We start from the raw sequence: 26,270 nt of genomic DNA, 5'->3' as shown, positions 1-26,270 counted from the left end.
TTCTCTATTGATGCACTTGACTAGAGTTAGTTATTGTACTTCGTTACTCCAGCCATAATCGATAGAGACAGTTCATTTCTGGTCATATTGACGGTTGATGCAGCTAGGAAGACTTGTGGCTATTGGAATTTCGCTTGACAGCGTCACAACTTCTGTATTGAGCATGCTCTTCGTTATTTGTGACAAGGGACTTGCCGACCTCTTTTCCCATTACATTACCCACTGTCAAAAGTTCAATCACCAACAACGCCGTCAAGATCGACAGTCACAAGAAGCACAAGTCAACCAACATCACCAACAACATATTCCGTCTGATCCGACACTTACCGTACATCGTGAGGTATCCATGAGGCGTGGCAAAGGCGACAGCAAAATTTGACAGGGAGCTTGGATCCTTTGTTGGTCCCCTCACATCATGGGCTTTATCCCGCCGCGGTCCGCAGAAACTGTGCATGGGAGGGAACATATCACCAACATGCTTAACGGCCATGATGATGTCGTGCGACTCTCTCTGTTGGTTCAGGCATCCTCGATACATCATCGAACGACTATAGACTCTTTCAACATCGACGCAAACCGTTCCTGGCCCATCATATTACGCTCGGATGATTCTCGACCATTTTGAGATTCTAAATGCCCGATATGAACAAGGAAATCCTCGAATGAGGTTCGAGGCTTTGGAAGAAGGAAGCATGCGATTAAATCTCCAGAAGGCTAATCACCTCAAAGAGCGAATCAGAACTCGCCTGTTACCGCCCGTTGGAGAAGCCATTGAAAACCTGCAAGGATCGTCACTGCGTCTGTCGGCCAATCATGTTAGCCTATCGCATCTCATCACAGCGTTACATCTTGAAGACTCCACCCTGGTTGCTTCTGACTGCCATTAAGCCCCCAAAACCATCAGCGGCCTCTAAGAGCAATTACCCGTCCTTGGAGGGGGGATAGACCAACGCAGATGGCTCAAGCAAGTGCTTGGATCACGGCTCCAGTGCCAGGAACATCTTGGCTAGATGTGTCGGGAGTTTCCAGCACCCAATCCTGAGCCTTATTCAGACGCTCATCTTTCCCGTGGTTGTGGATGAGCCAACAGACGTTGAGAGCTTAAACATTCGGCAGCTATATTATCACAATGCTAATTTCTCGTCCCGTACAGCAAGCGCTAGGTCTCATTTTACTGTGAAGCTATTATAGCGTTCATCACATCATCACAGCGGTCTTGAGAAAGATGCAATGAAGCCTTTGTCTAAGAAACAACTTTTCTTTACAGAGCAGAGAAACAGCATGTCATGCCCCAGCCATCGTTGATGATGATCCCCGGCCAACATGCAGACCTAGAGCCTGCATCCCTGTCCCCTCAACCAGAAAACACCCACATCCCGCCCATCGTGTTTCTCTCATTATGGATTTACCTTTCTCTTAGTTCTGCATGTCACCCACCTTCATCACTCCGCCTGCGTCTATGTCTCTCAACCACGCCAGCTCGCGGCTGTGTGACAGCCGGATGATCCACTCATGGGGAAACGGCATTTCATGAGCTGGCCAATATCAGAGCTCCGTCAGCCGCTGGTCCTTGTGTTGACTCGTTTTCTGCACAGACTCTTCCCGCATGTCAATCTTGAATTCCACCTCTTCCTATCCCTGCACGCACAGTAGTGACATGCTTGCCGCCGCCGTATCACAAAGAGCCACCCACCAGCTGCAATATACATTTGCTGGGCCTTACCTCTGCAGCTCTACCATTCTCCGCTCGACGGTGAGGATCCGATCGCCTGAGGCCATATATTCGGCCGCATGCCCATTTAGACTCCACTGTAGCTCCCCGTCTTAAGACCCTGCTTCCCAATACCCTAAGTTCAAGGCGTTCGCATCCTTTCGTTTATCATCTGTCTTATTGCCTTGCATCTCTAATCGGAGAGTCTGGAATTCTTCGATTCGAGCCGATTGACTGTTTCGTCTGGGCGCAACTCAACAGTTCGCCATCCATTGAAGGTTCGATAGACCAGTCAGCCAAGTTGCCGTCTTATGCCCTTGGTCTCATCTTGCTTAAAACACACCCATAACGATATACGAAATCGCCGTTGATGTCGAACTAAAAAGCCTGTTCCGCGCTCTGTCGCCAAATAACACCAAAATTTACTGAGCTTTAACGCTGGTCGAAATGGCTCCCAACTCATACATGGACGAGGCTACAAGGACCTTCTCCGGCCTCATCAAGCGTATATCTATTCCCCTAACGCCGACAAGCCCACCTGGCTTAGTCCAGGCGCATACAATAGACCCTTGGGAGAAGTCTGGTAAATATGGCCGAGGATGGTCCTATTTCGCCCTCGCCTTGATGGGCACAGTTCTCGTCATGCGTGTCTGGCACTTCTGGCAGGATAAGATTCGACAAGCTATTTACAAACAGGAGGTCGAGGAACACTACCAAAACCTCTATAATGCTGAGGTAGAAGCCATGTCCGGTATGCGCAGTGCCCAGAGCCAGCATTTCTTCCCAGAAGGTCATGACATGATGGGCGAGAAGAACTTTCGACCGAAAGCACACTTCTCCTCTGTTAATATTATCAACGATACCTTGGCTCTATTTCGATGGATCTTTTATCGTCCTATCCCGGACTTGGTGATTGGAAAACGCCGAATCACCTTCTCCTCACTGGCAGTTCTTACTACTGTCTTCATTACTCTCGCCTTTGTCGTCCTTTATTGCTTCCTGCAACAGCCTCTATACTGGCAGAGCATTCAGTTCGGATCACCTCCCCTGGCGATTCGAGCTGGCATGATTGCGATTGCTTTGACACCATGGATCATCGCAACCAGCATGAAGGCAAATATCCTTACTGCTATTATTGGCATCGGCCCCGAGCGGCTTAATGTTTTCCACCGATGGGCAGGTTACCTCTGTCTATTCCTATCCCTGGTCCACGCCATTCCCTTTTATATCCAGCCTGTATGGGATGACGGTGGAATGAAGGTGTTTCAGCGCTTGTTTCCCGGTGGCAGTGGCATCATTTATGGCACTGGCATCGCCTGTCTTGTACCCCTTATCTGGCTATGTGTCGCATCACTGCCCTTCATTAGGAGGACGGCCTATGAGATCTTTGTGGTTCTCCACGTACCCGTGGGGATCGTCTACGTTGGTCTCCTTTTCTGGCACACGAAGAACTTCCTCATGTCGTGGGCCTACCTTTATGCAACAATAGGTATCTGGGCATTCTGTTACTTCATAAGGCTGTTCAAGCTTAACTGGCTCAAGCCTTGGCGTATGTCTTTCATGGTTGGAGACGAGGCCGCTATTACTCTTATGGCAGAGAACGCCATCAAAGTTACAATCCCAACGCAGATGAAATGGAAGCCTGGCCAATACGTTTATCTTCGTATGCCTGGTATCTCCATCTTTGAGAACCATCCTTTCACCATTTCATCGCTTTGCAGCGATGACTTCCCATCAGAGTACGGCGAGCAATACCGCGACTGTACTCTGGTATTCAGGCCCTATGGTGGATTTACACGCAAGGTGCTTGATACCGCCATTGAGAAAGGACCATTCCATACCTACCGCGCGTTTCTTGATGGCCCCTATGGCGGTATGCGCCGCGATCTAGCTGCCTTTGACACCTGCATCCTGATTGCCGGAGGCAGTGGTATCACTGCCCTTGTGTCACAGCTTCTCAATCTCATCAAGAGAATGAGGGATGGCAAGGCCATCACTAAAAAAGTTGTTGTCGTCTGGGCCCTGAAGCGACTTGAAGCTATGGATTGGTTCAGAGAAGAGCTGCGAATTTGTCGTGAGGCTGCTCCCCCTGAGAGCGTCACTTGCAAGTTCTTTGTGACATCGGCTGTGAGAGCGAGACCAGGTATGGAAGGACCAGGACCCTTCAGTCAGGTTGGCCCTGGTGGTCCTAATGGACCCCGAGCTTTAAGTCATATGTTCCATGACAAGCTCGACGGTTTCGTTGCGGGCATCGCTTCCAAGAGAAACTCGGCCCTGATCCAATCCGAGGCCCAGGGTGACCCTGAGCGTGAGAGGGAGCTACGGGCCGAGGACGAGGACCGTATCACAGCCCTCCCTCAGCAGAAGTACCTGCAACCTCACTCAATCCCTCCTCCTCCTCCGGGACCACCTCCTACCAACCAAGATGAGGCTCTAAGGAGACTTGAGGGTCACGGCTATCCCGAGGACAAGAAAATTCCGCTTGGTGACAGTGAGGAACCCACTAAAAATGACCCTGAGTTCCATTTCAGACCCATGAAGCAAGATAATCCACCCCAGTTTAACTACGCGCCAAGGTCTCCTCGAAGACTTCCAGAGTCGTTCCCTACGGAAGAAGAAGCATTCCCAGTCCGAGCTCCTGAGCTTGCTCACCTGAGGACAGCTAATCCTGAGGCCGGAAGACCGCGACCAACATCAACTTTTGGTCCCCCATCTGGCTTTGACTTCGGGTTCCCTCAAACCCCAACCGAGTTTCAAAAGAGTCTGATGCGCTTCGCTTTCCCTGTGCCTCATCAGATCGATGGAGGATGGAGCGTTGAGTATGGTCGCCCTGACCTGGGCTATATGCTGAAGGAATGGGCGACAGGAGGTGCTGATGGACGAGGCATCCTTGGCCGACGCACGGCAGTCTTTGTATGTGGCCCACCCTCTATGAGAGTTGGTGTGGCCAATACGGTTGCCCGACTCCAGGCGGAGATCTGGGGAGATGATGAGCTTGAAGAGATCTTCTTACATACCGAAAACTACGCTTTGTAAGAAGGGAGCATTGTGTGGATGTGTGTAGAGGCCTGTAATACTATGGACTGTGTCGGGTTGATGGAGACGGAGTGAAGAGATACCATGAGCGATCTGATTTTTTGATGACCTAGTATATATATATACCAACCTACCTGGGACCTTTGGAGGTGCCTTAGCTGTATGAGTACTAAGGCAATTGAGCCTCAGCTATATAATATCGATACCCTATACTATCTATTTTCTTGTAGTACAACTTGTGGAGACCCCGTGACCGGAGTTGGCATGGCATGATGACATGAAAATTATGAGGAAGTGGCCAGAAGGGTTCACGAGATTGCCCCTCCCCCTCATGCAAGGTCATGATGAACCCCACGCTTTAATCAAGAGGCACGTACGTTCAAGCATCGTGATTGGAGAATGGCTTCAACTCAAATCGAGAAGGCGGAATAAGGTATGAGGACCTTGAGGCTGTCTTGGTAAGATACTTACCCTAATGATTAATGCTTGAGGCAAGGTATGGCCGTGATGGCGTATGGCGTGGAGGCAGGAGGAGACACCTTGATGGTCCCTGACTTGTTATGTGAGAAGAACCTGAAAAGAATACCTACCTACCTGAGGTAGGTAGGTAGGAACTGGATATTTGAGTCAAAGAGGTCCTCAAACTGAGTATCTTCAACTTTTCAATACCCAAAACATTCTCTCTCATTCATAATTAGCTACTTTATCATTTCTCAAGTCTTCAGATACTCTTCCACAAGCTCCTAGTAGGCGGAAGATAGTGCAACAACAACCACAACGGAAACCACTCGACACCACCTTACCATTTGCTATCTCAAAATCCCCCAACTGAAGTCACAATCAGTAAAAATGGAGGAGTGGCCAGTTACAGACCTTGACAAAATCGCCAAGGGGTGGAAAACTGCCATGAAATACTCCAAGGAGCGTCTTCAACGGGTACACGACCTCGCAGCTGATGAACTGGATGATGCTATCAATGATGGGCACTTGGTTCTCGAGACCGTGTGCTTGTTTGTCCACGCCTGCATCAAACACAATCAGTACAAGTACGTAGTTTCATTACCTGCAACACACATGAACATCGAACTAACGGAACTCAGGCTTCCTCTTTCGTTTTGGCGAGTCCTCCATGCTGAATACGGTATCATCGTCTATCCCACGGCATTGACAGAAGACATCGATATTCGAGGCCTGCAGATTGATGTCACATTTACAGAGGCGTACGACGGACACATCAGTATGTACAAGTTCCCGTCTCAGGCCGTCCGCTCGTTAGTACTTACACAAGCGATAGTGATGTGTGGTGGAGCGCGCGGAATCAAATACCCTCCCCGATGTCCCATTGAGCTCATGCGAGAACCTCCGCCTGCGTATCAGAAGGAAACGCCAAAGGTAGAGTCGTGATGTTTCTAAAGTTAAAAATATTTTCCGTGTATTATTGGAATTAGCTTTGGCGATAGTGGGACGCCCGGAGCATGATAGCGTTGGTGGTTTAGAGGCAAGGTGATCCGTCATTATCAGACAGAATAGTAGCGTCAGAATGTTGATGCTTTCAAGAAGACGAATTGTCAAAAGATTGCGTTTATTTCCAATTGGAGTAAAATGGCCTCAGCTTTCTTCACGCTGTCCGATAGCTCCGTCTCGGTTTGCTCTCCATATCCCCTCCTCACCTTCAAACTCCTCACGTTTCCAAACCTCAACTTTGGATTTGCACTCTTCCAACGCCTCTTCACCAGCTCGCCACGCCGCTTGCCGATGAGGTGACGAGACGGCGATTAATATGCTCTCTTCTGCGATAGGCACAGGTCCGAGGCGATGAATCATGGCTACCCCGCGGAGACCATGCTTATCGCGAACGTCCTTTGCAATGGCCATCATGGACTTGAGAGCTCTGGGGTGATACGCTGTATACTGTAGCTCCTTCACTGGCTTTCCTGCGAAGTTATCGCGGGTGGTACCTGAGCTTGGTCAGTTCCGCAGTGAACAAAGACCTGCGAGAGACAAGAACTCATTACCTGCAAAGAGCACGATTGCGCCAGCTGAGGGGCTGCGCACCCGGTCCAGGATGGCCTGGGCATTGAGATGATCGTGAGTCAGAGCGACATAGCAGTCTTGTTCTGATAGTTCCCAAAGATCCTGAACCTTTTCTTGAGTTGCCATTTTTAGTCAAGCAAATGTTGGAGGAGAGATGAGATAAGAACGAGTTTATATCTCGGAGTTGTTCTATCAAGAGTGGGCTTGGTTTGTATAAGGGCCAGCCAGATGTCAAGCCATACTGTTTGAGACTATCATGGTTGGGGAAGGCCCAATAGAAATTACTAGGTATCTATAGTAGACATTAGGTAGGTAGTTTGACCTTAGGTATCTGATTTCTGTACTTAATCACTTTCTCCCGCTACCTACCTACCTTTACGCGCTACCCCGGTTTCTAGATAGGACCTCTAATAGGGCCTGCAATAGGCTTTTAATATATTAATAGCTATAAAAAAAATATAATACCTTTAGTATATTTTTCTAAATAGGCTATTAATTTTAATAGGCTTAAAATACTAAAAAGGTATTTATTTAATATCTTTTTTTAATAATAATTTATTAATTAATCTTAAGCCTATTATAGTAAAATTACTATTATATTTAATAGCTATTAATAGTTTAATCTTATAGACTGGCTAAAATAGCCTAAAGTGGCCTAAAGTGGCTTATAGAGGTATTAAAAGGCTATTATAATAGGTATTAAAAAGATTAAAAAGAGATATTATAAAAGCCTTTCTTTTTAAGGCCTTTTTTTTAAAAAAGTTAAGGCTATAGTTAAATTTATAGCCTTAAGGCTAAAAAATTAATAAATTATATTATTAAATTATTAATTAAATAATTTAATTATTATTATAAATAGATTTATAATTTTAATATATATTATAAAGTAAGTTTATTAATACCTTAATAAATATAAATAAATATCTCTATAAATAATTAACTAATAGCTATTATATTAAATAGCTATTTATAATAATAGCCTATTAAATAAATTAAAGACTTATTAATTTAATTAATAGGCTATTAATACCTTAAGACCTATTATTATAATATTAATTTATTAACTATAATTAGCTTTTTAGTTAGAAATTTAAGGTATTATAATAGGCTAGTATTATAGCTATAGCTTTAAAGGTATATATAGCTCTTTAACTGGATTAATAGCCTGTTATATGGAAAAAACTGTTTAGAGCCCTATCAGAAAACCCAGATAGCCTCCTAGGTACCTAGGTACTTTATTACTACCTAGGATTGCCTGCCCAAGTTACCTATTCGCTGGTGATGGCACTCACATGAGCGCATCACATCGCGATGACTAAGCCCCACTTCGACTTCTTTATTCCTCCCTGCCGCCTTGACTTTTTGACTTTCGTTTATACAGTTTTCATCATAATAAAATCCTTCCTTTCCTCTTCTTTTCACATTCAACTGCTTCTAAAATCGACATCGACTTGACCCGATAAAGGCTACCGCGTTAGCCGAAGCTGCTGTTCGCGACGACCACCAAATGCGATCCCCGATCGCTCAAGGGACGACTAGCAAACCAAGATGAACATGAGCGACGAATTTCAAGACCGAGATGCCGGCTACCGATCGCGGCAGGGTAAACACATAACCCGAGCCTCAGGCAGAGATGGGAAACTCGAGAAGGACCTTCATGGATGATTTGAGCCTCATAGCTAACTTCCCCACGGGACGGCGAGATCATTCCAGGTCTCCGCCCAAGCAAGCTTTCCGCGACGATCCTCAAGAGAGAAGTTCTCGATACCGGGATGACGAGAGGGACCACGACTACGATTACGACAACCGGTCTGGCCGTCACGCTGATGGAGACTCAAGAAGAGGCGGCGCATCTCGAGAAGCGCGCTACAACTCTCGCGACGAACATGACTACCGAGGCATGTATGATGATGGTTATGTAGACAACAGCAACGATCAAGGGCAACGACGTTATGAGGACGACAAGCGGAGCGGTAGAGGGCGGTACCGTGACGGCGATGATCCACGATCACAGTCTCCGTCTGGAAGCTATCATAACCGCGGTCGCTCCGGCAGCCCAACGCGAGATGCTGGCAAGCCTAGCGACACCGTCATTCTTGAAGGCCTGCCTTTCAGTATATCGTCGAACGAGGTTGGTACCCTATCGATCTAAGCAAATTGCTACAAGAACACCATGCGGGCTTCTGGGCCTACGGATTCGAGCCTCGCTGCCCTGGAGGACGGACAAAAGGCTGCCGTTGTCCTATGCATTTGTCCTCCATTAAACGGCACCAGCGGCGCAACACATTCCTTGAAACCAGTTGATGCCAGTTCTCAAGACTAATTCCCCCGCCTATAGCTGCGCGACAGTATCCTGAGCAACTCAGTTGCCGCCGAGTTCCCCTCAATTGACGTGCGCGTTTCCGCTTCTAAGGGTCAGTAAGATGTGCTTGATATTTTACGTTTTTGTTGCTGACACGCACGAACAGGAAATCGCAGAGCGTTTGTGCAGTTCCAGGAAGTTGACCATGCTGTTGCTTTTATGAGAGAACATTATCCAAAGCTTCTTGTTGAGATGACGCATTCCACTGATGACGCCCCAGAAGGGAGATTCGATGCGTACATCCATTACGCTCGGAATCGAGATGCACGCGATGAAGCCGATGCTCGGGGGGTTCCCGGTGGTGACTGGATCTGTCCTACTGTAGGTTTGCTCCCACAACTTCAGCGACACAACTACTAACGAGATAGTGTGACTTTTCCAACTTTTCTACCCGAACTAAATGCAAGATTTGTGGCGGCCCACAGGCTGGTAAGTTGACCGAACATTTTAGTAATGATGGATGCTAATGTTGAAATTCTAGCCCCAGCCTGGCAGTTGAGCCTCACGGGCATGGCAGATGCTTCGGACGTACCCTCACAAATCCTTGTTGTTTATCCCTTGGCGTCATTTGTGACTGAAGACATGCTAGCCGAAGACATGAAGCGACTAGAGCTTGTAAAGCCCAACCAAGTCAAGGATACTTCTAATGGAGCACCCAAACTGAAGTCCACAGCCCCGACAGGCGACACGACAGGTTACGGCGCTCGACCTGGCTCTCTTCATCGAGTCTTCCTTATGCGTGACGCGCACACGAACGAATCCTTCAAATATGGATTTGCTGAGTTCTGGACGGTGGAAGACGCATCGGCCGCGATGGCAAAATTTCACAAATCTCGATCATTTACTGTTGCAGCATGCCAAGTGACAGTATCTAGCACTCATATGGGAGTTTTCTTGCCTGAACAACGCGAGGTTACACCGGAAATCGAGCACCTGTCATTCAGACCCTTGCTCAACCCCAACCTTCGTGTTCGATACCGAGACTACCATGTGTATCCGAGCCCGCGGGTTGTTAATGAGCAGCCTCCTGGAGGTGAAGGTGCCTCGAAAACAACCGAGGAAGACGGCAACGATAAGAAGTCAAAGAAGCGCAAAGCAGAGGGAAGTCTCGCTGCTTCTTCTACGAAGAAGTCTGTGCCAATGATGGCGGGCCAAATGGCCATGTGGCAGCGCAAGAGGGATGAGCTTCGCGTTGAGAAAGATACTAGACCGGCAAGACGGGACAAGGCTGAGTTCAGCGATGTGAATCGGACCCCACTTCGCATAAACCTGTCAGGTTCAGGAGGAGACTCATCGAAACCCCAGAGTGCTATTAAGATCTCACTTTCCGGGACACAGAAACTTGGTCCTCCAGAGCATGCGGCTCCCAGCAAGCAGGGCTCACCAGATGAGGCGGATACTCCCGGCAGTACGACACAGGCGACCTCAGTCTCTGGAGACGCACCAATCTCTTATGTCGATCGTGATCGATTGATGTGCCTGATTTGCATGCGCAAGTACAAATCCGCGGATGAAGTTAACATTCATGAAAAATCCCGGAACCACAAGAACGCGATGGAAAACGAAGAACTGGTCAAGGCGGCATTGCCTAGATTAGCAGCACGCGACAAGAGACTTCAGAAACAGGTCCAGGAGAATCCCGACTCGGCAGCTGCGGCATCGCAATATCGCGATCGTGCTAAAGAGAGGCGAGCCGCCTTCAACCAGCCTACCAAGCCAACAGTCGCACCACAAGGCAAACCCAAGTCGGGCCCAAAGGCGGAAGAGGCGGCGCCCGCTCCGAAGCCCGTTCAGTCTAAGGGAGCAGGTATGCTGGCCAAGATGGGATGGTCAACCGGTGCAGGTCTTGGAGCCAATGGAGATGGGCGTACCGAGGTCATCGAGACAAATGCTTACCAGGAGGGCGTTGGATTGGGCGCAGAGGGCGGCAATCTTGGCGACGCAGCGCAATTGGCTGAGCGTAAGACAAAGAACAGTTACGCCGAATATGTGAACACGGTGCAGGACAGGGCACGGGAGCGGTACAACAAGATGGGCTGAGATGTTGACACAAAGGCCATGTAATTGTAGATTGGGATATAGATAGGTAAAGGCGTTCAGAATTTGCCGTGAAACTGAGAACGAAACTCGACAAGCCAACGACAGACGCACATCTTCAATTAATGGGTATCATTTTTGAACACAGCACTTGTAGAAGCTAGTGTCTTAGATTCTATGTACATGCGCGAACTCACTTGCAACGTCTGACGCTGGCTTTCAACTTCCATTGCTATTCTAATCTCATGATTACAAGAGAGTCAATGCAACACCCGCAGCCACGATGAGCGTCACCATGGAAGCAGGAGACAAATGACCGGCAGCATTGTCGTCCTCTTCAGAACTGGAGGTGCCTGTAAATGTGTTAGTTGAGGGGGTGAATAAGAATGAAACGGATATAATAGATGACTCACCCTCAACACCAGTGACATCCGGGAATTTGGTGTCCTTCTCCTTAAGTTCAACGATGTTTGACTCGTCCGTGTTGTGGTTCGCCTCAGCGATGCCCAGCTGTTCATTTGCTAGGTCATAAACAACATAGGCAGAACGCAGGAATGTGTCTCCCAGAAGAGTGACGCCGCCAGTGAGGCCATACTGACTCACAGGGCTGATTCCAAACATACAGACGCTGTCCCAATCATCGAAGTAGGAAGAGACTTGAGGGTCGTCGAAGATTTCCTGCTTGTCGGGAAAGGCATCGATGACCATCTCGCTCATGGGAACAGAGATGGTCTTGCCGTCGAACTTGAAGTCGAAGCTAACGCCCTTGCCCTTGTCTTTGCCGTAGGCGCAGTCTACAAAGGGGATAGCGACATCCTCCACACTCAGGACGTTGAAGGCCTTGTAGATAGGTCCTACTTGGGCTTCGGGCAGGAGGCAGACGGTAGCACCAGAGTCGAGGATGGCGGTGGTGTCTCTCTCGAGACTGTCTACCTTGATCTCCTGGCCCTTTGGTGTCTTGACCTCGAAGCCTTCAAAGGCGACGGTGAAGTGAGTGAGGTTGAGAGTAGAAGGATCAGGCAACAGGGGCAGAGTTGCAAGCTTGCCGACGAACTTTTTAGTGTCGAGACCGCCGAAGAGGATAGTTCCTTGCTCAGCACTGAGGTCGTTCTGTCGGTTTATTAGTCAGGGGGTTAATTATTATTGTTTCCTTGCCGACTTACCAGCCAGAGACTGAAGGCGGCTCGGTCGATCAGGCCCTGAGACACCATGTTCTCGACAATGGTTGGGTATGTCCCGTTGGCGACGACATTTGCAGAGAAGCCCAAGCCCATGAGGCCCGTTGGACGAACAGACTTCGTCGCGAGGCCTAGCCTCTGCTGCTTGATGCTTTTTCCATCGATGGTGACGGTATCGTTGAAGTAATCACCACTAATAGAGCGGGTATCAAGATAGGTGATGTCGAATCCATCACGATCGACCAGTTCATAGGTACGACTCTTGCCAGGTTTAACTACAGAAGGTTGGTATATTCAGTCTTGGTGGTTGAGACGGGAGAGTAACTTACACGTAGTCATACAAGGGCCAATAGTCTCTTGCTTGGATCTGCTGTTGCAGAGATCGGTCTCATCTGAGTTGAGCCAAGTATCACTACTACCAGTGTCAAGCTGAAAGCTGATGTTTTGGCCTGGGGTACCGACTTGAAATTCGGCGTAATAACCACCCCCTGTGATATTGTTCAGAGCAGCGAGACTGAGAGTGTCGCGGCTGTGAAGGGACGATTCATGATGGAACCGTTGCTTTACAACTGGGGCAGAGACAGTGCCAGCAGAAACTCCAACGGCGAGAGACGTTAGAATCGTAAAGGCTCGCATTGTGCTAAAGTCAATTGGGAGGCTGCTGAATAGAGTTGATAACTGGCGTGCACGATGCAACACTAGCACGCGTTGATCTGCAATGGTATACAAGCAATAAACGAAAACAAAATATATATAGACTTAATACGATGAAGACTAAAAAAGATGAAAAGGTTTAAATCTATAAGAAAACGACCAAGGAATAAGCTTAATTCCAAGGTATTAATTTAGCGTCGGGAGTTAAAAGGAGTGAGACGAAGAGTGAGACGAAGAAGAAGAAGACAATTGTAATTTATTAGAGGAGGAGCTGAACTTTTTCTCTTTTGATCAGCTGGAGATTTGCCAAGACTTGCCCAGGCGGTTAAGGCAAGTAGGTAGGTAGGTAAGGTAGGCAGTGCCTACGCCACTAAAACGCCCGAGTCTGAGCCTGAGTCTGCCTTATTAGGGGTGATTATCCAATTGGATCCAAGCAATTCAGCCACTAGAGCCCCTGGGGAAGTTCCCGGGTTTGGCATTTTTAGCGGTCCTTCAAGGATCTAACGCTACGCTACAGTGGATGCCACTCAAGTCGGGCGGGAATATTCCATCCTTCTATGGATTTGTAGGAAGAAGGAATTGGTAATTGCTACGTGTACGAGGCTTAGCTTTGCTCAACAGTCTTGGAACCTGCGAGTCAGTTGGAGCCCGAAGGACCATGTTTCATGAGTCTTTGAAGATGGTTAAGAGTACATGATTTGTCTTCAAGAGACATTTATATAGAGGTTTGAGTCTTGTCGTTTTTGTACTGTAAAGGATTTCTCTTCTTATTGTTCTGCCTTGTCGATAGTTTGATTGTGGGCTGATGTGCAAAACAGGCACAGGCATCACTTCCATCATAGACTCTCTTATAGCACAACTTTCTAAGGCACTGGTATTTCGTGTGTGACTTTGCACGTGAGTTCTTGCTAGAAAGAAGAAGTCTAAACTTCTCCCCACGGAACGAACATTACATTGAATATATTCAAATCTTCAGCAGTATATTTAATTAGTAATAGCTCATACGTAGTGACAAACGGAGTGACAGAAGTTGTGGGCAGAAGAACTTACAGGACGAGACCGTGGGTATTCGCCTTGCTCTTGGTTTCAACCAAGGAGTCATTGCAAAGGTTCAGCTGATCCTGCAAAGTCTCGGCGGGTTCGTGCTCATAGTCTTCTATCCACACGCAGACAGGCTTCAGTCGCCGCACTTCGGCCTGAAGACAGCGCAACTCCCAGCTGTCCACCTTTCTCTTGACAGTGTTAGACCCCGCCCTGATCTTGTTGTACTTGATCTGGTCGTAGCACTGAAAAGCTACGGGGCCTATCACCTCCGGATCAACTGGCCGGACCCTTTCGTTTTCAGACTTGATGGACCAATACCGGTCCATCAGTCTTGGGTCCCAGAGGCAGTTGAATGTCACAGGGTGGACTCCGATAGTCTTTACGAGCTTCTCAAAGGCCACCTTGCAAACGGGACACCAGTCAATGACGATTGCGATGACACTGACTGGCTCGCACTTCTTCTGCAGGAGGAGCCTGTTGAAAAAACCAATGAAGGACTTGGCCCGCTTGCATACCCATCTCTCCTCGTACAAGGAGTGACCACAGGGAGCGAAGAGAAGATGGCGGTCTTGACACATCTTGTTAGTATAATCTGTAGTAGAGTAAAGCAAAAGTTGAAAAAGACGGAAAATGAAATCAAGGCTTGCCTCGAAATGGGTTGTTCGTGTGTTGTAGTGTCGGAGTGTGGGAATGGTTGTATAGTAGGCATCGATCAAAGATTATGATTAGGATGTTTGAAACGCCAAATTGGTGTTGTTGGTTGTGATGGAAAGTTAAGAATGACGAGAAGAAATCTGGACAGAGAAGAGGCCACATATTTATACCAAAATCTTGGTGGCAATAGCAGTCATGAACCGTATTCGGACTCTGGCTGAACACATGCCTGTTCTCCCGTGTTCAGGCGGACAGGACAGACAGTGACAAGAGACAACTCAAGAGCATCGTCATTGACGCAAGTTGCCGAAGGGTATGCACTTAATTCAATGCACAGAGCCACGGGATGTGTTGTTGGGGGCTAACATGGTGAGGAAAATGGGAGCTATCACAATACTGTAGCCAATGAGTCCGAAGAAAATTCCCGTACATGATATGTTGAATAACGCTTTGACCGTAGAACAAGTATGCAACTTACTCTGAACAAGCAAATGGGCAAAGGGAGGTGTACGATGAACAATATATCAACCAGCTGTTTATTGCCTGAACAGTAAAAGTCAAAGAGAAAGCCCCTGAAAAAGGTTCAAGTTTGACGTAGTTGTCAAAGGTAGTAATTAGTATGTATGGTATCAGTCAACAAACGAAACGAAACGAACAAACAAGCAAACAAACACGGCTCATGGCTCAGAGACAGATTACAGCTTCGCACCCTTCTCTCCGCCATCCTGCTTAAGCCGAACAACGCCCTGAACATAGTTAGCACAACTCTCATATCACTCAAACCAAATCACAGACAAGGCTCACCTCTTGGAAACATGTCGCCAGCAACGCCCCATCCCTGCCAAATATCTTCTGTGTAACAACACCCCTGCCATCTCCCGCCCACGGACTCTCCATCTCGGTAAACATCCACTCATCCGCCTTGACTGCCAGTGGCTCATGGAAATAGATGCTGTGATCCAGACTCACCAGCATTCCCACCTGTGCCCGCCCCTTCCAGTCCTCCACGTTACTGCCCATGCCCTCAAACTCGCACAGGCTCTTGACCTGCTCTTGGGTCTTCTCATCCAGCGAGGGTACCTCTTCTGGCGAGAACGGGAAGCGCCATAGTCCGTGGAGGCGGGAGACCGTGCCGATGAAGTAGCTGTCCGACATGTAGGCCAAGGCGTTGAGATGTGCTTGGTGGCCACCTCCAGCTGAGATCTTTTGTCTCGAGCGCATCCACTGCCTGCTCTTGCGGTCCTGTGGCTTGCAGTTTGGGTCCTGGGCGCCCAATACTTCGATTCTGTGGCTCTGAAACGGTCCAGTCCTTGCCCACTCAGGCTCGCCATCCCAGTCCTCTGACGGCGGGCTCACATCCTTCGGCAGGCTCGCCGCATGGCTGACCTCCCGTCGCTTCCTCTCAGGAGGTGTCTCACGCACGAAACTGATGGTGGTGGTAAAGATGCACGCGCCCTTTTGCCGCGCTTGGACCGTGCGTGTTGAGTACGAGCGTCCGTCGCGTACACGCTCAACATGATAGAGAATGGGTATCTCAGAGTTGCCCGCGAGCAGGAAGTAGCAATGGCATGAGTGGACTAGGAACGTCTCCGGGACCGTCTTTTGCGCGGCAGCAAGACACTGTGCGATGACAGCACCTCCATAGATACCACGAGCACCAGGAGGATGCCATTGAGGTTGTGTGTTTGTAAAGATGTCCTGTGACCAGTCAGCAACGCTAACTATATGTTTGTATCGATACCATGCAGCGAGAGTAGTATCGCATATCACTCGTTGATTTGATGTCACCGAACTAGGTGATGAAAAAGAGGCACAACTTACAGGGCCTAGAACCTTGATCTCTGTGACGTCCAATACATTCTCAATCAGAGACTTGCTCTCATCGTGCTCTGGTGGCCGCAGCAGGGTCGGTCTAACGTTGTCTTCAATGACTGTCATTTTGCATGCGCTGTATTGCTGCCGATGATGCTGGAAACAAGTTGTGGATACTCAGGAATAGTCAATATGTAGTATAGACACTATCTTTTAAGGAGAAAGATGATGTATTTAGAGGCCGAGCTTTCATGTGCTGCCTCACTATGAGCTCCCTAGTCTACGTACGTAACCTGCCCCTGATGAGTTTAAGCTTGTCCTTTTTTTACCGAGGTTCGGAGTCTCTCCCGGCCGTGGGGCCGAATCTACCTCGTTATCGGCCACTCAGAGCCCGGCAGAGCACAGTTATTCTCCGTTCCGGGAATTACAACGGTACCTATCTTGATTTCGCCCAATATATGCTAAATTTGAACCTCAATAGCGATGGATATGCGTCTGCAACCTGTACTACTCTGTATACACTTCCAGAACTCTACCAACTATACCTAAACATCTCCCCCATACCATCGCAATAGCTGCATTTCTCACATCTCTCACACCCCTCTCTGTTTTGTATAATTAACGATTTCAACGATTTCAACGATCACCAATTATATCACCGAATCGTATCCTCATCCACATGGTCTTCATAAATGGGTTCCAACCCCTCCCACGCAACTTGGGGATCACCGTTTGGACCGGCCTTCTCGCGTCGCTCCCAGTACTTGCCAGTGAATTGCCAATATTCCTCTCCTGTGATCTCACAGCGTGCCTTTCGGAACCACGCGGGCACAAACTCATCGCCTCGCTCTTCTCGGAGACGCCGGCGCGCTCGTTGAGCATTCTCCAGACGATTCTTCTCGTCGGCAGCAAAATCGTACTCTCCATCCTCCATAGCCCGCTGATCAGGTCGAAGGCGAGAGTCAGTAGGTGGAAGCCATGGTCGCAGCTTGTCATCGATATGGTTGAAAGTCAAGACGAATGGCGTCAAGTTGAAAGGAATGCCAGTTGGTCGCTCATTCGCCTTCCAGATGAGATACGCACGGTTGGGGTCTGTAAGACCACCTTGGGCCATGTCACCGCCACTCTCCTTAGGCTCATCAACGGCTGCTTCGTAGCCTGGGGTCAGGCGAGCGTACAGCTTGGAGTTCCAGCGACCACCAAGACTGACGCGGACCTTTCCAGTTGCATCGGTAACCTTTCCAGATACTTGATATGCGCTCGATGCCTTCCAACCACGTGGTTTGAACTCAACGTGAGCCACCTCGCCCGTTGTCCAGTTCTTAATCTCCATTACGCCATAGTTGTCGACGGTTGGGTTTCCAGTGATGATACCAATGACAGACGAGGTAACCTTCTTCCATGTGTAAAGCTCCTCCTTTCCTCCAGCGGTGGGTCGAAGCTTGAGGAACCATGTACCCAGCGGGTTGATGTCGAAGGATTTGCCATAAAACTTCGACTTCACAGCTGATTCACCCCAATAAGACCACTTGGGTGACTCTGCGTACGCAGCGCCGACTGGAGGGTGATGGCTGACTTGCTCGATGAAAAAGCGGTAGTTCTTGTCGGGCCGCACATACTCAAAGGTCTCTCCCAACAGGGGGTTGAAAGGCTTGGCCACACGTCCGATAGTAGAAGCGTACTCACTAGCAGCAAAGGCAGCCACGTAGATAAGTCGTTCGATCGAGTCGGCCCGGTCTGCAGCCAAGTCAAGCAAATCAGCATACTCCATATCCTCTCCAGCACGGTAGAGGAGTGAAGTTGGCTCGTTGAAAGAAACAGGCAGAGTCATCTTGGTCATATCCTTGCCAATCATCGACTTCAGAATACCCTACTCCATATCAGTATTGTTCATATGTCACGTATATGTAGTAAACGTACCCAGAGAGAAATCTTAGGACGGTCATCGGCGTCCATCTTGAGCCTCGTCCGAATGCCATTCTCGTAGCCCTTGAAAGAGGAGCTGATGTCTAGACCACCAGAGACGACAATATCCTGAGACTTAGGCTTGACCTCCTCCGCGGGGAGCTCAGATACCTCAACCTGGCCAGCATCCACAGCGTCGAAGAATTCGTCCTCTTCTTCGGATTCACTCTCGGACAAGTCCACGATGATTGTGGGTTTCCTTCGAACGCTCTTCATCGTAGGCGATTTAGGCGGCACTGGTGACAGTTTGGTGGCAGCATCTTCGAACTTTCCTTCTTCGTCTTCCTTCTCTCTGTCGTCGCTCAATTCCTTCTCTGCAATTGTGTCCTCAACACGGGGCATGGCCTCTTCTACGCCGACGGGTATCCCGCTTTCGATCACCTCTCTTAGCGCCCTCTTCGTGGCCTTGCGTCTCTTCTCTGCCTCTCCAACGCGAGCCTCCAGAACCTCTTGCTCACGGGCCACTTGCGCCATGCTTTCCTCCCACATACGTCTCATATTAGCCTCACGGTCAAGGCGGTATTGCCAGTAGGCGTCACGGTCTTTGGAAATGCGCAGTAAGTCGGCCACCAGAGTTGATAGACTTCGAATGGCGGCATCGTATGTTCCGAGAGCCTGCGTCACGCTGTTGTCAGAGAGAGGTGTGTTCGGGTTCTGGTTCAGCTCGTTGAGAAGGGCTTGGTGAACGTGGGACATTGTTTCGAGCTGGAGCTTAGCCGATTGAGCAGTAATGTTGAGTGCATCCTTAGTAGCTGTGGGTTCTTCATGAATGCTCATATCGTCGCCATAATCGTCGTCGTCATCCATATCGTTATGTGTTGGCGCTCCATTCCTGGGTGCCCGCGAGGTGCCTGCATCAGTCTCAACATCAACGAATTCATCCTCCTCAAAGCTGCCAGTTGTACCAGGGCTAGCATGATTTGGTCTCTGATCAACAGACGATATCTTGGACAGAGACCTGCTTGGAAGTTGAGAGCTATTCCTGCGTAGATCTGTGACGCTGGTGTTCTCGCTGTGAGAGTCCTGGAGAGAAAGCGTACTTGGGTCGGCTTTAGCCTGCCTCAAAAGCTCCGCACCTCGAGCTGCCCGCTTCTCTTCCTCCTTGGCCTGATCCTTGGACCACTGGATCGAGTTATTGAGAGCCCAGAACCATCGCTTGGCCTCAACCTCATGGTTCGCTTTAAGGGTATATTTGACAGAGGATTTGCCGTGAATTTCGAACTTCGTCTTTTCATCAGGACTCATGTGGAGTTTCGCAATACGCATATTTATGGCACCTCGGCATGCGGAGCCTGCATCGTCTTGGTGCTTGTAGTAGCTGAGAACGCCATCCTCAAGCACGAACCATCGCAGTTGGTAGCCCTTCCTGTAGTTAGTCCATTTCTTGAGATAGCCCTTCATCTCGCGAGCCTCTCGGCCGGCTAGAGGATCACCGGATGCAGAACCTGCCGTGCCCTGGGAAGCGGCCTGCCCCAGCACAGCTTTCTCCTGGATTCCACGCTGGGCAGCCACAGCTGCTGGAGACTTTTTGAGGATGGCCTTTGTAGCATCGTCGTTTGTGACGGACTGAGGCAGCTTGCCCTTTCGATCACGGCGGAAGGGGTCGGCACCATGCAGAAGCAGAACCTGGATGAGGTTGGTGTTTTTCTTTCTTGCAGCTTCGTGAAGCAAAGTGCCTCCAGTCTGGACTGTAAATGGTTCGGATGCGAATTCGGGGCTGTTGATGTCGAGAACGGTCTTGACTCGGTGCTCCTCGAGAACACCAGCAAGTGCGCCATAGTTGCCCCGCGCAATCAGTTCTTGGACTTGCTTGACCTTGGCCTCGGCGAAAAGCGATCGTGAGAGCTGCAGCAGCTGGAAGATTTCGGGGTTTCGTGCGACGTCGAGTGGCAGTTTGCCTTGGGCGTTGGCAATAGCATCGTTGATATCCTTTTGCTCGAGAAGAAGCTTCACGACTGTGGTGCGGCCCTGGATAGCAGCCAGGTGAAGCGGGGTGTTGCCATCCTTGTCGCGGGCATTCACATCGATCGATCCCTGTCCCTCGGACAAAACGTATTCAATGACAGGGAATTCGGCACACTGAATCGCTAGGTGAAGGATTGTGGTATCGTCGAGGGCGCTTGTGGCAGAAGCGCCTACTGATGAGATGCTCGCTCGCGGGGCATTCTCAGCTGTCTCGCGAATGGCACGGGAAATGGATGAGGTGTCGCCGCTTCGGAGGGCCTCGACGAACCTGAACTTTCGAACGGACTGCTCGAGGCTTGCAGTGCTTTTCTCGGCAGAGGGCGATGAGAGGAATTGCTGGGACTTTGATTGAGAAGCTGTAGGCGAGAGGCCAGCCGAGGAGACGGACTGCTTGGCCCCGTGGCCTCGCGGGGTCTGCTGGTGCGCCATGGGGTTGATTGGGTTTGAGGATGAGGGAGTTCTCCGAAGCCTCCCGTCTTCGGAACCGGACTCTTCGTCGCGAGTGTTGTTGCGCCGCAAAAGAGAGAGGGCGGCGGCGGATTTGGACCGCTTGTGGGTGCTGAAGATAAAAAGATAAACAGCGGTCAGTAGGTGGAACGACTTTTGATGCTGGGGGGTTGGTCAAGCAGTAGAGGGGAAGCTAAGTTTAAGTACGAGAGCGAAGCATGTGTGATGTGGCCCAGTTGCGACTCCATTGCATCTACTGCATCTGATGTGCGTGCATATGCAGCGGTAATTGCGAGCCAATCTGACAATGCAGCAGCTCTCTTGGTGCTGCAAAAGCCCAGCAGCAACGGTAATTATCACTATCACTTGGAAACTCACCCGTCACCGGCGTCAGACATGTTGACCAACGTCTACCAATGGATCGAGCTCCCCTCCCAAAGTTACTGTATGTATATCGAGCCGAGGCGGGGAACAAGAGAAAATAGGGGCCAGACACTGGATTGACAACAAGGAAGTGCGCTGCAGTCACGTAAGGTAGGTATCATGTACAGGGGTGTTGCTGGTCAATGCCAAGCAGTTGTGAATGCTGAGCTTTGGTGTTGATGTTGGTGAGGGGGAAAAGGGAAAAGAAACCTTGGTCGCCAGGTTGCCAGGAAAACAAAAGCGACCGGATTTAGATGATGCGGTTGATGGGATGAATTCGTCACGACGGGACAGAGCTGATCAGCCAAAAACGCAATGTTAGGTCGCTACTGTACAGAGGTACTGCCCAGAGATAGGTAGGTACCTTAGCAACAGCGCTGTAACCGGTCATGGAGGGGCCATTTTGGAGCTTCACGCCAGGTGGGGAAAGCTGCTGGGACAGGCGATAGATTAGTAGTCTAGGGGGCACTGCCACTATCATGACAACTTTCAGATTCTACCAAAACAACCTGATAAGTTGAATCTGAGGTCCCTGTAATCACCAATGTAACATTGGATGCCATACATCGCTTAACCTGGCACAGCTGAGCATTCGTCACCGTTCGGAGATTTCAGACCGTTGCAACCTCACCTCACCTCACTCATCAGACTGTCACTCTGTATGAGGTCCTCTAATAGAAGCTTCTCCTCATATCCCTCCCGTCCAATGACGTCTTCCCCTCGAGCCAATCAATCAATCAAGCTTTACCGTGACAACAACCGGGTTCATTTGTTAGCTCCGAGGAGGCTCGAGCCTCCAAGGTCAATCAGCCCGCGACCAGGAATAATAAACCGCTAACTAACAGGCCAGCTTTTGAGTTTGACGTCGCCAAGGTAACTTGAAATGATTAACATTGAGAACTCAGAAGCCTTCCAATCAATAACCAGAGGCGCGCCAAATTGAACAGTTCTTTGTTGTTTATACTTACCATGCCTTGAACGTGTTTGACGCAGCCATGAGGCACACCCAACGATCCAGCACAGATTGAGATATAGCGGCAGCCGCTGACGTATCATTCTGCATTAAGAAATCCCTATTTCGACACTCAAGCGCCCATCAGATAACAAGTGTCACCAAAAGGCATATAGGCTATACTACTGAGCAGATTCGATTAATCAGCAAACAACGTTGCAGTATGGTGCTTGGGAACAGTTCATCAGGTACAGAGTATGAGCCATGTGTGACGTTTCAGGTCATGAAATAATCTACATAGAAGGACTCCTTGCATCAAATATCATAGAGTTCTAACCGTAACATATATATGTATTCATTCTATACACATAAGCATAAATAGGATGGCATGAAACTGTAAAGGCCATTGACCTCTACATTAAGAAGGTATAATCAAAGGAATCTTGACCTTGGTGACAAGAGAAGAAAGAGGAGCGATCAACGAGAGTCTAAGGAGTGTGTCTCTCTCTACAGCGCAAGCGCTTGGAAGAGCACCATACCGGCCATCAAGGTCAAACCAACGGCGAGAGAAGAGGCTCCGGCAGTAGCGGGAGTGATCGGAGCCGGAGCATAGGTTGGAGCCGACACCGGTACCGATGTGTAGCCACCGGTAGGTGCGGCAGCACCGGAGGACTGCTGATGCGTGGGCTTAGCCTGCTCGAAAACCCCGGGCTTAGCAGCTGTCTTGAGCGTAACAGGAGGGACAGCAACACTGGTGTAGACTGTGCCGTTGTAATGAGCCTCCTTAGTGGCAATCTTGGGTATCTCAGACACAGGCTTGTAGATCTTGATGGGCTGAGTTTGCTGCGCAGGCATAGTAGCTGTGGTCCACGAAGCGATCTCCGTGGTGATGGCGCCGATGACACAGTCAGGAGTACCGGGAGCACATTGGCTGACGGTGTTGACCCGGCTTGTGTAGAGAGTCTTGATCCCATGATTGTAAGGGACATCAGTGGGGGCATGCTTGCTCTTCTCTGTCACCGGGCAGACCGTAGTGTAGACGGGGATAGTCTCTGTAGTAACAGATCCATAGGGGCAGTCTGCGACTTCAGGAGGACACTTGGTGCCGGTTTGGATCCTTGTGGTGTAGACAGTCTTAGTCTCGTACTGAGAGGGCACAGCGTAGTTGGTAGGCTTGGCCTTACCAGTAACGGGGCAGACAGTGGTGTACAGAGGGATGGTCTCGGTGACCACGTAACCATCCACAGCAGTGTGGACTCGGGTCGTGCAGACAGTGCTGGTGGTCATGCTGACAGCATAGGTGTTGTCGGGGTACTTAGTGTAAACAGGTGATCCCTTAGTAATAGTTGCAGTGCCAGAGGGGATAAGGGTCGTAGGGTTGCCATACTTCTGAGTATAAGAAGGAGCACCATAGGTGGCATTCCAGCCTTTGAAGGTGCTGAAAGTAGTCTCAGCAGTGGCAGACTCGGTTTCCTGGGCAGAGTCCGTTGTCTTGGCAGTTCCGGTGATTGTGTTACTCTCGAGAACGGCATCAGTGGTCGAGGTCGCGGTCGCGGCATCCTGAGTGATAGCAGACGAGTCACTAGTGGCTGTGACATCGACTGTGGCAGATGCAGTACCGGTACTCAAGACACTGCCAGTTGCGGATGTCTCAGTGGTGTCAGCGGAAGAATCAGTGGCTGTGACAGATGATTCAGAAGCGGTAGTGTCGGTGACAGAACCAGAAACATTTGTGGCAGAGCCATCAGTTGTCTCGGTTGCTGAGGAAGCATCAGATGGAGCAGAGGTGGCCAGTGTTGATGTGACATCAGTAGCTGCGGAGGTATCAGAGCTGGCTGTAGAGTCTTCAGTGGAAGAAACACCAGAGGCTGTGGTAGTATCAGCAGTCGTCAACCCACTAGTTGTGGCAGTTTCCGTGGAAGAAGCGCCGGTTGAAGAAACATCAGTGTAAGAAACATCAGATGAAGAGGCACCGGATGTGGTTGTTACACCGGCAGTAGTAGAAACGTCGGCAGTAGTTGTGTCAGCTGTTGTAGTAAGTTCTGCAGTAGAGGAAGCCTCAGAGGTAGTGGTCAAGGCAGTGGTGGTTGTAACAGGAACAGGGTCACAGCCATACTTCAGGGCATCCATGACATGCTCATTATAGTTCTTGCCGTCAATCTCGTTGCCAGCACCACGAGTCAAGTCCCAGAGAGAGATGCCAGCGAAGTGAGTCTTGTCCTTGAGAGCACAGACGAGATCCTTCATGGCTTCCGGCTCGAGATAGCCTCCGCCTGGAGCAGCAGCCTCGCTAGCAGGCAGACCAACATAGAGCTTGGCGTTCTGACTACATGCACTGTTTTCAACAATGCCCTCCCAGTCATCGTAATTGAATCTATCCCATGAAACAGAAGGGTCGGGGATATCATCACAGCCGGGGTTGTTGTAGAACTGAATGAAGAGGGCGTCGAACTTGGCCTGGTTGATCATGTCTTTCATGTAGAAGTATTGGTTGCTGGTAGGGCACTGGGGTGCGCCGGTAATGATGACATCGCTGTTCAATCGGCGGAGCTCGTTGATCATGGCGATATAAGGGCCGTTGGCTTGTGGTTGTTAGCTGGTGCTCCGTTCTTCAATATGTTGGTCATCACGTACGGAGGTCATGCTCGATATCAAAGTCGAAACCATCGACAGCAGGACGGGTTGTGCCATCGTCACTGTCGAAAGGACGAGGGCCATCCCAGCTCTGATCGTAAGGACCGAATGCCTTATACAGGAAGTCTGCGAAATCAACGCCCTTGTCATCGGTGGTCACCTTGTAGTTGCTTCCAGCTTCGTTGTAGACTCCACCAATGCTCAGAAGAACCTTGACTCCGCGCTCCTGGCAGTATGGAATGCCCTCCTTGATAGTGTAGCATTCACTGAGGAGTGATGAGGCAACGCCGTTTTTGTTACTGTAGACACCAGCCGCACAGTGTCCAGCAAAGTTGGTACCAGGATAGCCTGACTCTGTATGTTCGGGAGCCTGGTTCACAAAAGACAGAGTAACGTACTCTGGAGCGGAATCACAGTAGGACTTGAGTGAATCGGATCCAAGTTGACCCTACAGAAGTTGGTCAGTTGGTTATTTCCAAGACTGTGAGTTAAACAAACCCAGTATCCATTGAGCCCCAGGGAGAGACCAGAGCCACCCGGAAAAGAGATAGAAGACATTATTACGAGATGGGTGACTGAAAGGCTGTAAAAGACTGTAATGTGGCCGAGGCCGTTAAAGAATGTGTTATGATACGATTATCAAAGAAAGGACGCAAACCAAAGTTTGCAATGAGGCCGAGGACCGAGCCGTCTTGAATTCACTGTCAACAGAGTTGATGGGAAAGACAGAGAGGAACACCGGGGAAGAGAGGGAAAGCCCTCTATTATGGAGGGAACAAACACTCGGGAAATTTCTGCCCTAGACGCATCTCATAACGGCCAAAGCCATCTCAGCTGTTGGTTTTCCAGCCATTTGAACCGGCGGTTGCCTATCTAGGACATAGCAAGGAGTCTTGTTGCTAGAGGGGGGCCATTTAGACATAGACCCCGGGGTTGTCGATGGAGTACGGCGAAATCGGCCACATCGTGCAAAGTAATCTCCGCCTTGGAACAGCAGAGGAAGGGTCTTGCTCTTTCTGTGAATTCTTGCAGTTCGGACACCTGAAGGAGGCTATCGATTTCAGGAACAGGCTAGGCGTTGATCGAAAGTGGACTTGGGCGGCTGAGGGACTATCGAAAATGGGCGTCTGAGCCGCGTAGCCGATGCGCCAAGGTGAGAATGGGGACGGTGATAAGGTACATTCAGCCGCTAAGCTGCGTTTATGGTGTCATTGTATCACACTATGGTTGATATGGGAAGCGGTTCAGAGGGGAATTATGGAAATTGGATCTTGGCAGGCCAATGATTCCCATCTGAGGCTGATAGATGGAGATGGTTGATGTCCGTTTGGAGACGGCGCCAGTACCAGTGTCTGTCTGGTC

The 26,270-nt window shown here is 49.6% G+C and overlaps 10 protein-coding genes across 10 annotated transcripts; 3 read left to right on the top strand and 7 right to left on the bottom strand.

Moving 5' to 3' along the window:
* Positions 1–103: 103 nt before the first annotated feature.
* Positions 104–490, bottom strand: FMAN_08930 (uncharacterized protein; the record flags this gene model as incomplete). Its single annotated transcript, XM_041829713.1, has 2 exons — positions 104–222; positions 328–490. The coding sequence occupies 2 exons, from the start codon at positions 488–490 to the stop codon at positions 104–106; spliced, it is 282 nt and encodes a 93-aa protein (XP_041680449.1).
* Positions 491–2,158: 1,668 nt separating this feature from the next.
* FMAN_08929 (uncharacterized protein) lies at positions 2,159–4,747 on the top strand (the record flags this gene model as incomplete). The annotated part of the gene is made up of 1 exon (XM_041829712.1): positions 2,159–4,747. One exon carries the CDS (start codon positions 2,159–2,161, stop codon positions 4,745–4,747), a length of 2,589 nt encoding a protein of 862 aa, XP_041680448.1.
* A 906-nt stretch (positions 4,748–5,653) lies between these two features.
* On the top strand, positions 5,654–6,151 carry FMAN_08928 (uncharacterized protein; the record flags this gene model as incomplete). Its single annotated transcript, XM_041829711.1, has 3 exons — positions 5,654–5,793; positions 5,848–5,984; positions 6,042–6,151. 3 exons carry the CDS (start codon positions 5,654–5,656, stop codon positions 6,149–6,151), a joined length of 387 nt encoding a protein of 128 aa, XP_041680447.1.
* A 204-nt stretch (positions 6,152–6,355) lies between these two features.
* On the bottom strand, positions 6,356–6,907 carry FMAN_08927 (uncharacterized protein; the record flags this gene model as incomplete). The annotated part of the gene is made up of 2 exons (XM_041829710.1): positions 6,356–6,705; positions 6,763–6,907. 2 exons carry the CDS (start codon positions 6,905–6,907, stop codon positions 6,356–6,358), a joined length of 495 nt encoding a protein of 164 aa, XP_041680446.1.
* A 1,507-nt stretch (positions 6,908–8,414) lies between these two features.
* FMAN_08926 (uncharacterized protein) lies at positions 8,415–11,183 on the top strand (the record flags this gene model as incomplete). The annotated part of the gene is made up of 5 exons (XM_041829709.1): positions 8,415–8,912; positions 9,120–9,195; positions 9,250–9,464; positions 9,512–9,572; positions 9,625–11,183. The coding sequence occupies 5 exons, from the start codon at positions 8,415–8,417 to the stop codon at positions 11,181–11,183; spliced, it is 2,409 nt and encodes an 802-aa protein (XP_041680445.1).
* A 246-nt stretch (positions 11,184–11,429) lies between these two features.
* FMAN_08925 (uncharacterized protein) lies at positions 11,430–12,994 on the bottom strand (the record flags this gene model as incomplete). Its single annotated transcript, XM_041829707.1, has 4 exons — positions 11,430–11,533; positions 11,594–12,290; positions 12,344–12,633; positions 12,688–12,994. 4 exons carry the CDS (start codon positions 12,992–12,994, stop codon positions 11,430–11,432), a joined length of 1,398 nt encoding a protein of 465 aa, XP_041680444.1.
* Positions 12,995–14,058: 1,064 nt separating this feature from the next.
* FMAN_08924 (uncharacterized protein) lies at positions 14,059–14,634 on the bottom strand (the record flags this gene model as incomplete). The annotated part of the gene is made up of 1 exon (XM_041829706.1): positions 14,059–14,634. The coding sequence occupies one exon, from the start codon at positions 14,632–14,634 to the stop codon at positions 14,059–14,061; it is 576 nt and encodes a 191-aa protein (XP_041680443.1).
* A 771-nt stretch (positions 14,635–15,405) lies between these two features.
* On the bottom strand, positions 15,406–16,648 carry FMAN_08923 (uncharacterized protein; the record flags this gene model as incomplete). Its single annotated transcript, XM_041829705.1, has 3 exons — positions 15,406–15,456; positions 15,515–16,408; positions 16,532–16,648. The coding sequence occupies 3 exons, from the start codon at positions 16,646–16,648 to the stop codon at positions 15,406–15,408; spliced, it is 1,062 nt and encodes a 353-aa protein (XP_041680442.1).
* Positions 16,649–17,177: 529 nt separating this feature from the next.
* FMAN_08922 (uncharacterized protein) lies at positions 17,178–21,297 on the bottom strand (the record flags this gene model as incomplete). The annotated part of the gene is made up of 3 exons (XM_041829704.1): positions 17,178–18,392; positions 18,443–21,011; positions 21,278–21,297. 3 exons carry the CDS (start codon positions 21,295–21,297, stop codon positions 17,178–17,180), a joined length of 3,804 nt encoding a protein of 1,267 aa, XP_041680441.1.
* A 1,484-nt stretch (positions 21,298–22,781) lies between these two features.
* Positions 22,782–25,466, bottom strand: FMAN_08921 (uncharacterized protein; the record flags this gene model as incomplete). The annotated part of the gene is made up of 3 exons (XM_041829703.1): positions 22,782–24,856; positions 24,909–25,356; positions 25,407–25,466. 3 exons carry the CDS (start codon positions 25,464–25,466, stop codon positions 22,782–22,784), a joined length of 2,583 nt encoding a protein of 860 aa, XP_041680440.1.
* Positions 25,467–26,270: the final 804 nt, after the last annotated feature.

This window comes from Fusarium mangiferae (assembly GCF_900044065.1).
Source record: "Fusarium mangiferae strain MRC7560 genome assembly, contig: FMAN_scaffold004, whole genome shotgun sequence".
Classification (NCBI taxonomy): Eukaryota; Fungi; Ascomycota; class Sordariomycetes; order Hypocreales; family Nectriaceae; genus Fusarium; species Fusarium mangiferae.
This window is presented reverse-complemented; position numbering and strand designations above follow the sequence as displayed.